The sequence below is a fragment of the Amblyomma mixtum genome, chromosome 7, assembly GCF_055824585.1.
Source record: "Amblyomma mixtum isolate Tamu chromosome 7, ASM5582458v1, whole genome shotgun sequence".
Classification (NCBI taxonomy): domain Eukaryota; kingdom Metazoa; phylum Arthropoda; class Arachnida; order Ixodida; family Ixodidae; genus Amblyomma; species Amblyomma mixtum.
In genome coordinates, this window is record NC_143018.1 from 24836214 (window position 1) to 24850974 (window position 14761).

Below are 14761 nucleotides of genomic sequence, written 5' to 3' on the forward strand. Positions count from 1 at the left end.
CAGCCACCGTCTCTACCCAACACCTGCCAAGGGGCTGAGCAAAGCGGAGGAGCGAACTCCACGGCACCTGCAGTGCAGACAGGAACTCTTCTCTGTTCTGCCATCGCCAAACACTGATCCATACATAGATGGGCGCTGCCCGCACTGTGGGGAGATATACGATAGCTTTGACATGGTGTGGCCATGTGCTCAGAATCCTCACCTTCCCCCACACCCACATGAGAGGCATGGGAGACTGCCCTGCGTTTAAACGTGTCAAACTGCTCAGAGTGGAAAGCCTAACACACTACGGTATGGCGTCGTACACTTTTTTGCTAAGGATCCGTCGGATAAGGTGTGTGAGATCTCGGCAGTCTTTTATAACAAAAGCTTAACGGCGCCGGAGCCTCGAGAGGAGTAGCAGGCGGTTAGCAACGGCGTGCCTAGAAAACGGATATGCGTCTGGAAACAGGTGGTCGCAGCGCCGAGCTCCGCGCTTGGCCGCGGAGTAGCGCCGCAGGATCGCTAGTCTTATTGCATCTAGGCGTGTACTAGTTACTGTGGTGGACCATGATGACGTCATAGTATAGTAATGACAATACATTGGAGTAAACAATGTCCACATGTAATGCATCATTGTAAAGATGAAGTTTTGCCTAATTAACATTAATTATACAATTTAATTGCAACAATTAATGAGTTGATATGTTTCTATAGCAGTGGATAACTACAAGTGCTAAACACGATGTGACCTTCTGCTTGACTTTGAAAAATTTAGCAAAATGTAAGAATAACAATGGGTGAATGGATGACGTCATATACCCTATAACAGAGTGCAAGTCACGTGACCTAGCATAACGTCACTCTGCGCGTTGAAAAGGTGCCTAACGGGACTGATCTCGCCGCAGACGGCGCTGACGTGGAAGGGAACGAAGACGCAGCCTCTTCGACGAGCTCCCGTGCTGGTAGTTGTCCGGAACGTTCTCAGCGTTACTGACGCCAAGCCGCTTCTAGTTACTCGATACACTAGAGCTTTCACTCTCTAACTAGGTTGAGCAGTAGTTAAACCACAGCTAATTTACTTTTTTCACTCCCACCTTCCCCTACGGCGTGGTTGAGGTGTCCATCGAGGCGTGAGACAATGACCGCGGCTTTCACTTCCTGATAACCAGTCATTAGCCTGGAGCTGCATAGGCATGATGCCACTCGCGGTCACTGAATTTCCGTTCGCAGCGCAGTAGCCCTGGCTTCAACTGTCTTGCGTTCTCATCCTGTGAAGTTCATTGCTCGAGTATCGTTTCATAAGAAGTAGTTCGAAGAAGTGCGTTTGGGCGCTGCATCAACCGCACCGTATGGTTTGTTTTCCGTGACCCCAGGTGGTCGAAATTTCCGGAGCCCTCCACTACGGCGTCTCTCATAGCCTTAGTCGCTTTGGGACCTCAAACCCCATAAACCGTTGTTGTTAATGTTTCGTGCTCCTTCAGTCATGTGGCTCACGCACTGTGCGGTACGAATAGGAAAACTTTTTTGAAATTGTACAAGGTTGCAGTTTGTATTGTCGTAATCGTGTATTAGGAGTCCGAGTATTCTACACGCTGTCACCTTTGGTACCTGTCTGCCGAGTAGGGTGAGTTGTAACAGGGCGGTGGTTTTGTTTTGGTATTGCATTCGATTCATCAGGAGGAATTCCGACTATTCTGCTGACGGTTTGAATCCGGTTACGTGGAAGTGATCCACTATGGTGTGTATGCTTTCCTGGAGGGTCCTTTCAACGTCCCCTGGACATCCGGATTCGTTCCACAAGGTAACGGCGTAGAATGTGGGATGACGGTTTCAGATCGTGGATAGAGCTCTCAGGCATATATTAATGAGGGTTGGAGATATAATGGATCCTTGAGGTGGTCCACGGGTAATGTTGACTGGGGAGGAGAGAGAGACGGCGCTGCCTTGAAAAGGGCTACCCTACCTTTGAGAAAACTGCGTATGTAATTGTACATGTTGGGGCCGCATCGTGTGTCTTGAACGGACTTGAGTATGAGATCATGTGTAACATTACAGAGGGTCTTTTTTATGTCTGTTGCGAAAAGTGCCTGTGTCTGTGCTGTCTTTGGCTGCAGAAGCGTGCTTTGTAGTATGAGAAATACGTCCTGCGTGCCAGCATTATAGCGGTATGAGCTTGTGCGGAAAATGTTTCGTGTTTCCTAGGTGTTCTCCTTGCCTCTTTTGCGACTGAGAAATGTACGCCATGTTTTCGCAGCTAAAGTTTTCATTTGGGAGAAGGCGTTCAAGCATGCTCTGGCGTGTTTCGTTGCGTTCGTTGGCTGAGTCAAGTTTCTTTGCAGTGTCAGTCAGGCGGTGAAGTCTGTTCAGTCTTTTCAAAGCACGTTAACGGGATCTCTGTTTTGTTCATATCAGATTCTAGCATTGACGGTATGTGTTGGATATGTTGTTGATATTGTGGAGCTGCGTAAATGGTAGTAGTAGTGTGTGGTTGTAACATCGAAGAAGGAGTGCTTGGCTTACCAGTCGGCGTAGCTGTGTCAGTTTTTCTAGATGCTAGGCTGCGCACAGGGCCTTTACTCGAGGCACATCGTTGCAGGATGTCAGCAGCATTTGCCGATGCCATTGGCTACGACAGTGGTGCGTTAGGCTGCTTGTCCTGTGCTTCTGAGACTGCGGCGTCTTCGCTGTTTGCGATGGCTATTCTAGATGGTAATCGGGTGGCGTTGAGTTGCTGGGTGTGCTGCAATAAAGTGGAGTCTGGTGCTGGTTGCGCATTTTGATGCGTTGTATATAGATTCATTCAGTCTGCTTATGGTTTTTATGGATCGTTGGCTCTATGATCTCCGGGGCAGTGCAGGCAGAGGAGAAAGTACTGGGTCTTCAGAGTGGCCGAGTTAGATAAGTGAGACGTTACGAGAAAGAATATCGTTCAGGCGTGCTACTGGCATCATCATCATCATCAGCCTGACTACGCCCACTTCAGGACAAATGCCTCTGCTATGTCTCTACAGTTAACCCTGTCCTTTGCCAGCTGCGGCCACCGTATCCCCGCTAACTTATTTATCTGATCCGCCCACCTAACTTACTGCGTCCACTGCTACGCTTGCCGTCTCTTAGAATCCGCTCCGTTACCTTTAAGGACCAGCGATTATCTTCCATTTGCGTAACATGCCCTGCCCAAGCCCATTTCTTCCTCTCGATTTCGACTAGGATGTTATTAACCCGCATTTATCCCTTCACCCTCTCTGCCCACTTCCGGCCTCTTAACGTTACACTATAATTATTCTTTCCGTAGCTCACTGCGTTGTCCTCAACTTAAGCTGTACCCTTTTCGCTAGCCTCCGCGTTTCTGCCCCGCAGGTGAGTGCCGGTAAGATACAAGGGTTGTATACTTTTCTTTTGAGGGATATTTGTAAACTGCCATTCATGACCACAGAGAACCTGCCATATGCGCTCTGTCCCATTCTTATTCTTCTAGTTATTTCCCTCTCACGATCCCGATCTGCGGTTACTACCTGCCCTAAGTAGACGTATTCCCTTACTACTTCCAGCACCTCGCCACCAATTTCAAACCGCTGTTCCCTTGCTAGAGTGTTGAACATTCCTTTGGCTTTCTCGTTGTAATTTTTAGACCCGATTCGGGATACCGGCATGGATGTGGAAAAAAACAGAGGTGCCCAAATCTATATCTTCCCAATCGGAAGTTGAGGATAGCTTTGAATAGTTCGTACAAAGCAGGTTTTGAGACAGAAATGAGCTAGGCGAGCCTGAAGGCAGTCAGGAAGATGCGCCAACGGCAGAGGACAATCATCCAGCTTATATAATCGACATAAGCTAACATAATCAAGTTAATAAAGGAGTAATTACTCATTGACGTCCACCCGAGCGCAGCCACACGGCTACAAAGGAAAGCTATACAGCTTTCTCAGAAACTTCGTAGTTAAAGAAAAATTCGTCCTGGTCCGGGGTACGAACCCAGGACCACCGCTACACCGGAGCAGTCGCTCTACCAATTGAGCTAACCAGGACGGCAAGCTTGGACCTCAATGAGTAATTACTCCCTTATTACAAATCTACTCCACCTTGGGGGATTCTCCGAAACATTTGGTCATAATCAAGTTAAATTTGAGTAACTTCGTTCTGTTTCATTACCCTCACAAATTACTTCCTCGGTATTTTATGCTGCCGCTTCCAATCGCTTTTACGAGTGAAAGTTCCCATCTAGTTGTTCATCTTGCCTCATTCATACATTATTTTGTTTGTTTGTTGTTCTTTAACGTGCACGGGGCTTTAGCATCTCGCTTCCATCACCGCAACGGCACCTTGAGTCTCAAGGTGACGGTGCTTGGTGCCACCACGGACCCTTAGCCCCCTTATACGGAAGCTGTCAGCCGCACCGTGGCGTTAGTTTTTAAGGTGAATGTTAGAAACCATGAACGGCGGCGGTTGGAGCCATGGTCAAGTTCCGGCCGACGGGCTCCCCGTCTGTTTACGAGTCAGGGGCTCCGGGACCTTTCTGTAAATAAGAATGGGCAACACAGGCGACATTTCAGGAACCGTCAGCATACCTATATCGCATGAGTTCCTCTTCCTCCAAAAAGCCTGATGAATTCCTGAAAAGGAACTGCACCGTAGAAGGCTCCACTAGAAATCGACCGCACTGTGACTACTTTCCTCGTTTCCTGATATTTTTTAATTATTTATTGCAAGTACCTACAGCGCCCATGAGGCATTATTTATTTATTTGATTTTTTATTTATCAAATACTGCCAACTGCCTCTCGGCAGTCAAAGCATTAGTGGATACATTGTTCTTGAACAATTGCTAAAGTGAGTTTAACAGCGGCAAAGAAAGAAAACATGCTATTGGCAATCAGCCACGAAGGAATGTGCACAATCAAAAAACACCAAAAAAGAAAGAAGGAATACACTTCGAAAGGCGGACGGGAAAGCAAGAAGCGTTGCAAAGAAATACTTGCTGCATCATAGATAAGATGACACGGCCGTAACAAAAGATTCAACTGAGGGCATGTCAGCTACTTCATAGGGTAAGGCGTTCCACTCGGCTGTGGTTCGAGGAAAGAATGATGAACGGTAGGCGTTAGTTTTAACCTGCGGCATTACAATTGTTTTGCTGTGCTTGCCTCTCGTTTTCCTGGATTCGTTGAAGTGCATGTAAGTATGAAAATTTATTTTGACATATTACTACATACAATAACACATGCACAGAAGATATTGGGAAACATGTCAGCAAGGATAACACAGCATACTAAGAGAAGACTAAAGGAGTTCACAAGTAGTATGAATGGTAACACATCGGCAAAGCGCTGGTAAACGCACGAGACCTGGAAGAAATACATCAGGTTATCATTTCAACAGCACTTTGGAAACCAGGTGAACAAACCACATCAATCGGAAGCTTATTCCAGTCCAGAATTGGGGTAGGAAAAACGAATACTTAAATACATTAATGCGGCATTGATAACTCTTCATCTTTTTCGTGTTGTCTAGTCTCTCCGAAATGTAATACGGCTGCTTTAGATAAGTGTTTTTATCAATACCGGTGCAATCATTGTAAACGCGGTTATTCTCACTCCCTAGTAGATAACGACAAAGTTCCTGCAGTGTCTGTTTTTGTTATTGCTAGAACCCTTGAGAGAATGATAGGAAAAAATTACAAAGCAAAAACACTTTCATCCGATGACCTTCTGGTTGAAGTTTCGCAGGAAGATCACTCTGACATCCTCTCAAGCAAAAGCAGTTTGCTCACCTTCTGGTGACAGTCACCCCTCAAACGGAATCTAAACACTGTACAAGGTGGTATATCAGAATGCGGTCTGATCCCCTGAAATGCTTCCGAGATCAAGGTGCCCTTCGCCGCATCACTATGAGGCGAAACGAGGAAGAGGCATCCGATATCGCCTTAACATTTGAACGGTGCCGTCTACCAGATACTGTGAAATCGGAATCATCCACTGTAAAATCTGTCCCTATATCCCAAACCCGAGAAGATTTTTCAACTACGGACACGGATCCAAAACATGCCGTGGAAATCTCATCAATGCGAAGAGCGGTGCCCATGAGCGCCTGACTGATAACTGCAGTGCCGGTCAAGCAGAATGTCCCAACTGTCACAGGACACACGCTGCGCATTCACGAACACGTCAGGCGTTCCAGAAAGAGAAAAAAAAGTAATCCAAATAAAGGTTACAGAAAATAACGTTTTCTGAAGCCCGGACGAAGCTCTAGCTTCTCTCCGGAAGATTCTACGCTGACGCAGCGTGCAGAGACGGGCGCCGTCTGGGCACGCATTACACCATCGCCAACATTCCCTGTCCCAGAGGTCAACTTTTCACAGAGCTCTGAGAAAATACAGGCACGCGAGAGAGAGTCTCTCCCTCTTGACGAATCCACATCTGCTTCCGCGTCTCCAGTGGAGGTAATACCAGGCTTCTCAGCGTCGGAGACGCTGAAGGAGTCCCCCAAATAGAGGCGGATTTTCCAAGACCCTCTCAAACCGAAGACATCTGTCAATTTAGCAGGATAATAAATGCGGCTATATGTGAATAACTCCGGCTAGTTTTCGCGTCCTCGCTTACAACTGTGGCTGTCGAAAGCATTATGCACTGGAACTGCCGAGGGCTACAAAGAAGCTGGTTGGCATCGAAATACTCGCGCAGTATCAACCAAACATAGTTTGCCTACGGTAAACTCAACGAAACTTTCTGGAGAAATATGTAGTGTACCGGAAGGACTGGCAAGGAAGTACCTCCTCATCAGGTGTCGTTGCTGTTGTTTTTCAGAATTCAATTGCCTCTCAGATTTAGAGGCAGTGGCAATACGAGCACTAACATGTAGTAGAGTAATAACCGTATGTTGCCTATACATACCACCACATCATCAACTTTCCATTGACTAACTTGAAAAACTCATTTACCAGCTTCCGGAGCCGTTCCTGTTGGTCGGTGATATTGACGCACACCACCCATTGTGGGGAGGTATTAGAACCGATTCTCGAGTTGCGCTAGTCGAAAAATTCATATTGTTATCTGGGTCATGCATATTCTATAGAAGAGAACCAACATGCTTTAATGCAGCACACAGCTAACGCGCTGCGATAGACCTTGCTATTGGCAGCTACTGTGAGGGCTGTTGTAGATAATCTCTATAGAAGTGACTTCTTTCCCATATCTCTAAAATGCACATAAAATATAAACCCGAAGGTAAATAATCCTAGTAAGTTTAAAGAACGGATTGCTGATCGAAAGATGCTCCATTGTCATCTTCATCAATTTCATAACTAGGTATAGATGAATTTCAATTCTTGGTCGCACTGCGTATTATAGGCGCTGCACAGAAATCCATCTCAAAGACACCAGTTGAAATACAAAGCAAACGTAGAGCAGGGCAGGATGCACACTGCAGAAGAGCTCGTGAGAACGAAAATAATTCGTTGTAAAAGTTTCGTTATAATTCTACGGTTGGCAACTTGAACTTTAAGCGAGCTAAAGCAAATGCAAGCGTACTCGATGTATCCAAGCGGGAAAGTTAGCAGTCGTTTCTCTCCTGTGTAAATTCTTACGCAGATACGCATAAAGTGTACTGTACACTAAAAGCACTTCGAGGGCATAGTGCACGTACATTACCTCTTGTTATCACTGCTGGCGGTACATTTCGGCACCAAGCAGATGCACTAGGCAAACACTTCTAGCCCAGTGCATTATGCAGAAAAAAACAGGGGGCACTTTGGCTCACTAAAGTGCTGCAAGGCGAAAGCGTTTCCTGGCCACTGTTTGTTTTTATTTACTTTTTTATTTTTCATATCTTGTTTTTTATTTATTTTTGCTCCTATTCTTAATTTTATTGTTTTTATTTTTATTTTCACATCTTATTTTTAGTTTTTATTTTCCTTTCCTTGACTTTACTCCTTTTATTTTATTTATAAAGCCCATGCATTCACTAGATGCGCCTTTATTAATGCTGGAACCTTGAGCCTATTAAGCAGTGACGCCGAAAGGCGGACGAATCTGCCGACGCGTCTGTCGACATTCCTGCCGACGCGTCTGTCGACACGGCTGCCGACGCGTCTGCTAACAACAGTATGGGGCATTAAAGGCTTTCGCCTTAATAGCCGAGCGTTCGTTATATCTGTCGCAGTTATACGTGTAAATCAAACGTGTGTTGAATCGGTAAAAATGAAAGTGCTCGTAGGTTGGACAAGTCCAGATCTTGCAGAGATCGTCCTTCGATTAATATTTTCGCTTCCTACGCTGAAAAGCAGATTTTAAGGATTGCTAATTAACAAAAAGAAAGCAAAGTTAGCATTTAAGAGGATTGTTGGGAAGGGGTACGCAAGGAAAAATAAAGTGTAGGGAGTTTCGCGAAAATCAGTGTCGAAGAAGTCAATCTCACGCACGATGCTTCATAAACGGCAAGAAATACGTGTACCACGGTAATAAAAGCCAGGTCGCACCGGTCATGTGAAAGTCAGCATAATGAAGCGGCGATTTCTTTTCTCAAAATTAATTTCCGATGCATTAAAAAAAAGGTTTATGAAATTGGTGTATTCGTTGATATGGTTAGGCCGTCCGTTAATCTGGTCACGGGATAATGGTTAGGTAGTGAAGTTGCTGATTAAGTATAGTCAGATCGCTTTCAATGTTACAGAAAGCATAAAAACTTGTATGGCAGAGGTGCGTTCAAGATGTGTTGTGGGTTACATGAAATAATGCTTTCTTGTCACTCTTGTGAAGCTGCACTCTTTTTTTTTTTTTGTTTCCTGTAGCCCCACTATAATGCCTTTGGCGCTATGGGTTTCTGGAAAAAAAAACCCTAGATGCCCTACAGGTGCGTCAACGTAGACGTGCTGGACCAAAACTGCTGAAGCGAGCATAACGCATTAAAAGGACTTACCGAGCGCTAAAACTTGTATTGGGAAATTGAAAGCAAGTTCCGGCATTGGCGTCGTGGCATTCGTTGGTCGCTCCGTTCGCACAGAGAACAACCGTGGATGTTTAAATCGCGACGAAAAGGAATATAAATAGGCACCCTACGTCACGTAGAAAGCACAAACAACGTATACTAGTGCACGGAGTCAGAAACTAGCCAGCTGATGTCCACGGACGTAATGCAAAATATGCTACGTTTTATGCGCAACAGGAGCTCTGTTATTGGTAAGCGCAACATGCGTTGATGAGGAATTTTATGAATGGCATCTTCTATTAATTTCCTGAACATGGTCGTCTTAGTAAATTACAAACGCTACTGAAGTTTCTTTCTCAGTCTCCAGCCAGCAGTAGGAAGTTCTTTTCTCATTTTTCAATTTCTGTTGTTTGCAGTCTATTAACCAATGAGTTTTATTTCATCATCAGGTGTCAGTGTGGTGCTAGGTTCGGAGACATTCTCGCAGAAAAAGACGTTGCCTGCTACAAAGAGTAACTGAAAGTACAAAGCGTCACTACGAGCTATGCGTGCTTAACAAAGCACCCTCCGTTACAGCTGTACTGTCTGAATCGGGAAATAGTGGAACTTGAATACTTACAGTTGACGTATTACTGCCCTGCAGCCTTGGGCAGCGGGAAATGCTTTGGTATATTAATCAAGACAACGACAATATGCAGCGCATACTTCTATTTATTTGTGCACATGCCAAGAGGGAAACACTATTACACGAATGCAGGCACTGTTGCTTCTTCCGTTGCTGGGTTCATAGGGTCTTCCAGCAGCTGCTCGAGGGCTTGCATACCAAAAAGAATGGACCGCCAGATTGCGCGCAAAGAGGGAAACTGTAAACATTTGAAAAAGTCCTAATTTGTAAATAAAAAACTTTATTCCGTTATTCCAAACCCCAAACCTAACTCTGACACTGAAATGAAAGTATAGGTTGCAGCAAGACAAAGCACGTTTCATTTATTGCCCCTTCAGTCCTTCGAACACTTTGCCTCAGACAGGATCCCCGTCAGAAAATCGACAAAAGAGAAGAAAAGCAGCTCGGAATGTTGCAACGGTAGCTGTGTGCACCGCGCTGGAAACTGCGGTTTCACCCTGCTGAAAAAAAATCTATGATGCAATAACCTCATAGAGGCTACCTCATAAAATAGTACACAATTCGTATAATATTCTGTGACATCTTTTTGATGATTGCACGACTTTACAGAAATGTATGACATTTGTATGATAATTTTCTATGATTTGTATGATAATTCTATGATATTTGTGTGACGAACTCTATGAGCTTATTGCATCGTACAACTTTTTTCAGCAGGGCAAATCATCAGTGGCCAACGCTTCCATAACTGGCGAAATGCTGGACACCAATCAAAGTTTGTGTTTAGATGTGGTGACAGGCCAACCATTGGCCATTCTAAGGAAGGCCAAGCATGGGCAACAATTGGAAATGCCTTGACCATCATAAGGCCTTCACTCTAACACCACGTAAAATCCAAGCAGTTTCTTTGATTGTAGGCCAATCATTTGGTCAATTAGTATTTTAGCTTTTTCCTAGAACCATTTTTTTCACTAGCTGCAGCTGCTTCTAGATCCCTGGACCCTTCTGTGAGATTTATTAACTGTACACATTAATTTTGGGGCCACCACTTACCAAACGCCTCAAATATATACAATCCCTTCTAGAAGATCTCAGTCTCAAAAAACACCAATATCACCACATGACCGGCTGGTGTGAAATGCAGCAGTCAGCAGCTGACAGCATTGCTGCAAAAAGACTTCTGTAAAGAAAGGTGCAAAGTACTATTTGAGCCAAGCACCTAAAGAAGTACACATATTTGTAAATTTGCCAAAGGCTACACGCATGTCTTTTTTTTTTTGCTTCGCATTTACAGCACATTTCAATTATGGTGAGGCACCGTAAATTCAAGGACTGTTAGATCACTTAGTTAAATCACTTAATTTCACAAAAGCCACGATGACGGTAACGCTACCAAGGCATTCAAAAATCTTACCCGAGTATAAACACTGCTAATGAGTTATCTCGGAAATGTCGTTCAAATGCAATATAAATATTATTTTACGGAAAATACCGCTTCTCTTGCTTGACAAACCGAAAAAGTAGCCGTAAACTCGCGTGTCAGCATACAAGCCGAGAGTATCTGTCAGAAGTGCTGGTAAAAATTTTTTTACTTATTTTACAGGCCTAAGATACAGGACTTAGGCAGGAGTGGACAATACAAATCAACAAATTCAGAAACAGCAAACAATTAGATACAGGACGTTGAATGATAAATCAGAACAAAGACACAAGATACTGTTTACAACATGAATGCATTTTGATGGGGGGAGGCACAAGGGCGCAGAGGAATCACGAAACCGTTGTACAGTTGACCGTATCGGCGGATAACAATTCCAATCGCAAATAGTGCGCAAGGAAAGGAATTTTTAAATGCGTTAGTCCTGCACGAAAAATCTAGGACTATTTTGGTGTGATAGAGCGCGTAGAGCGGCGGCGCAGGCTGCCGAGATTTCGGCTTCTACCCGACGCGCTGCCACAGCTAGCTCGTTCAAGTCGCCGCAGTGACTTCTTCCGCAGATAGAGAGCAAACGTGGGGTGGCTCTGTCGGACAATCCTTTCCACTCGCTCCGCATTCGAAGCTCCGGGATCGGCGTAGACGTATTGCTCCTGCATCGCCCTGACGTTCTGGACCAGTTCCAACTCCCTCTGCATCCGCAGCATCCGCACACGAGCGGACCGGATCGCGGATGGTCCGGGCGCGTCAGCGCTGTCCGCGTGCCACGTAACGTGAACGTCCCTGCTCTGAGCGACCTTGAGCCGGCGGCGTGCACTTTTCTGGGCCCGGACCGCGGACCGAATGAAAAAGGCCAGAGCCTTTTTCAGTCCGAGGGCTTGTCGGCGGACCGGGATTGTTTTTGCTTCTAGGTGCGCTCGTCTGGCTAGCTAACCTGAATGAAGTCGGCTTTGCTCCGTGCTGGCGCCTTTCGTTTTGGCGCGCTTTTCGCCGCATTTGCAGCTCGAGTGCAGCATTGTGTGTCCTCCTTTTCGTATTTCTCTCACTGCGTCGTACTGTGTATTTGAGCGTGTGCGTAAATACCCGCTTAGCTTTGTTGTTTCTGCTTATTTGAGTGAATATGGAGAGAAGGAGCTCTGTGAGCCAGTATCTGGTAAAACTGCTCTGGACTAAGCCGCAGCAAGCGTTTGTACTCTCCGGGTCGCATTCAAGTAGGTCCTCGTACAGCAGGTCCTGCATGGCCAAACACTGTTTTTCCAACCTTGACTTTGTCCAACATAACCGTTTTAGACGCGAAACCTTCCTTCTCGCCCTCAGACGCTTTAATGGCGACAACCAGTGCGGCGAGACGACGTTTTCGTTCGGCGTTCATGTTTAAACTCTCGGCAGCTGAGTTTTCGGAGCCACGCTAACAGCGCAAGCCCGCTGTGGGCGAGAGTATGCGCGGATTGTCCGCTGCGTTCGTGTGAATGCCCGACGTTCAGACCGACTCCCGGATGCACGTGTCACGATAACCGCGCTGACGCGCGCGTACCATCCGCGATTCGGTCCGCACGTCTGGACCCACCTTCATGGAGATACGATCACGTGGTGGGTACACCAGTAATGGCAAGGCTTTGGGTTCGGTTCAGCTATGGTTTCGGGTGAAAATTCGGGTTCTGTTCCTGTTTCGGGTTCAGGTTCGGTTCCGGTTCGACACTATGCTTTAGACAGTCAAAGTGCCCCTGAATTATTTGCTGTCCTTTTCGCCAAAGGTAGCTTCATATTCGCTACTGAGAGCATAATTAGCATTCGACTCGAAGAATTTTTTCTACTGCTAATTGCAACGAAAAATTTAGCGGCAACAACGCGGCACATAAGAGAGCGCGAAGAGTGAAAGAACATCTGGCGAGCGCGGCGCCTTGGCTTTCATGCTCATTGATGGCAAAATCACCGTCCTGACGTACTTCCATCTCTTGGGGACACAGCTGGAACACCTTGGTTACTCTACTGTTGACTCCGTAAATGCATCTCTCAGTCAGACCGCTATCTCATATGCGGATCTGTCACGCAATTAATGTCACAACTTCGGCTTCAGTGCCCATGGGGATTCTAGAGCACGTCAGAATTAAGCGCTCGCCGTCAAAAACGTGACCGCTTTCCACAAACCAGCGCGAATTTCATCGCAAGCCAGGAACAGCAATACATTTTCAAAGCGACCAGTTATATGCATGGACACATCCACAGACCACGTACGGACCTTTGCAAATACATCATCTTGCCCAGTGTAGCAATATATTTATGATGACGATGATCACGTCCACGTTCACACCCTTTTTCAACGGGCTGTCACTTTGTTGTGAGCCGCCAGACATCACAGTGCCCCCTTACGCTGAGTTTGCTCGCGAATAGAGGGCAGCGCGAGATGAGCGAAGAGGACAGCAGTTCCTAGAATTTTCCTTCCCTCGGTGTGTTGTCGCACTCGGCACATCACTCACGTGACCTTTTCTCCCGTGCTCCGGTCCGTCGTGTGGACACTGACGTTCTAGAAGACCGTGGTTACCGCTCCAAACAGTGCACATCTCGGAGATACGGTCACGTGGTGGGTACACCAATAATGGAAAGGCTTCATCGCTCTTAGGCGTTTTTCAATGCCAAATTAAAATTATATATTTTTGTTTCCTCCGATATGGCACTGCTCCACTCTTACATCATGGTACTTTTTTTTCGAATATAATCTCATGACACGTGTTTCAGTCAGTAATTAATATACTGTCTCTTTAATGAGCACAGACCTCGATGTTTCATAAATGCTGCACTTACCTCCCAGTATCCAGCGACCTAGTACCAAGCACCCATTGCCAGTAACCCTGCGTTATTCCCAACACTGCTTCGTTATCAGATATGGCAGCTGGTGACTGAGTTCCAGTTGCTCTGGGAATGGGTATTCTAGCCAATATCGATGAGCAGTGCCAGAAAGGAGACAAATGCAAAACAAACCTGTTCATTTTGGCGAAAATGGTGGAGCGAGAGCTGACACGCTGCATGAGACACATTCACTCAAGGCGCAACGCTGACACAGTGCAAATGGTGAGAATTTTGTAGCCCTCCAATCTCCGAGATTAGACATGAAGGCATGCTGATGTCCTGCTGCATCCCAGTCTCCATGGGTCACACATGAAGTATTGCTGATGTCCTGCTCCATAAGGTCGGTGGTCATGTCTTCATGCAGATGATGTTAAACTAGTCGCGAAACCTATGCCGGGTTTTCTATCAGTGACCTCACCACATTGCATACCTTGAGAGCCATCCCTAAGCTCCACCCATGACATTTGTTAGGTAGTCCTCAGTAAACATAAACAAACCTTCCCTGTCAGTTAGCTGTGCAGTGAATTCTTCGACGCATCCTGTGCAGCTTGGAATTTCCGCGATGTAGGAATAGCCTCCGGAACCGTCCAGCCACGAGGGCTTTCAGACCAGCAACGCCAGATGCTCCAGCAGGTTTTCCACTTTCTCTTCGTCAACCATGTTCCACTGAGGATCATAGTCAGCAGTCGTGTTGTCCGGGATCCAGGCAGCAGGCGGGGTAGGGGTCCTGAAGCCAGTGTACTCCTGCGTAGAGTAAATATGCCGACTCTAGATCGAGAGCTCCACATTCTTGGAACTGCTGTCGCAGCCTTTATGGCAACACATCTTAGCCAAATTATAGTGGCAATGTATTCTAGACACAATGAACAAATATTACTATGCAGACCAAATACAGCGCGTCCTCAGTAGTGTTCTCCAAATTATAGTACCAGTATAATGTAAGCACTTTGA

At 46.0% G+C, this 14761-nt stretch overlaps 1 protein-coding gene across 2 annotated transcripts in view; it reads right to left on the reverse strand.

Moving 5' to 3' along the window:
• Positions 1 to 14383: 14383 nt before the first annotated feature.
• The window catches only part of LOC149335348 (uncharacterized), a 93037-nt gene continuing 92659 nt past the window's right edge, over positions 14384 to 14761 (reverse strand). For both annotated transcript variants that reach the window (XM_089552027.1, XM_089552026.1), the window contains one exon: positions 14384 to 14554. In XM_089552027.1, coding sequence (XP_089408153.1) covers positions 14414 to 14554 — 141 coding nt within the window. In that variant the 3' untranslated portion in view covers positions 14384 to 14413. The remainder of the gene's footprint in view (positions 14555 to 14761) is intronic.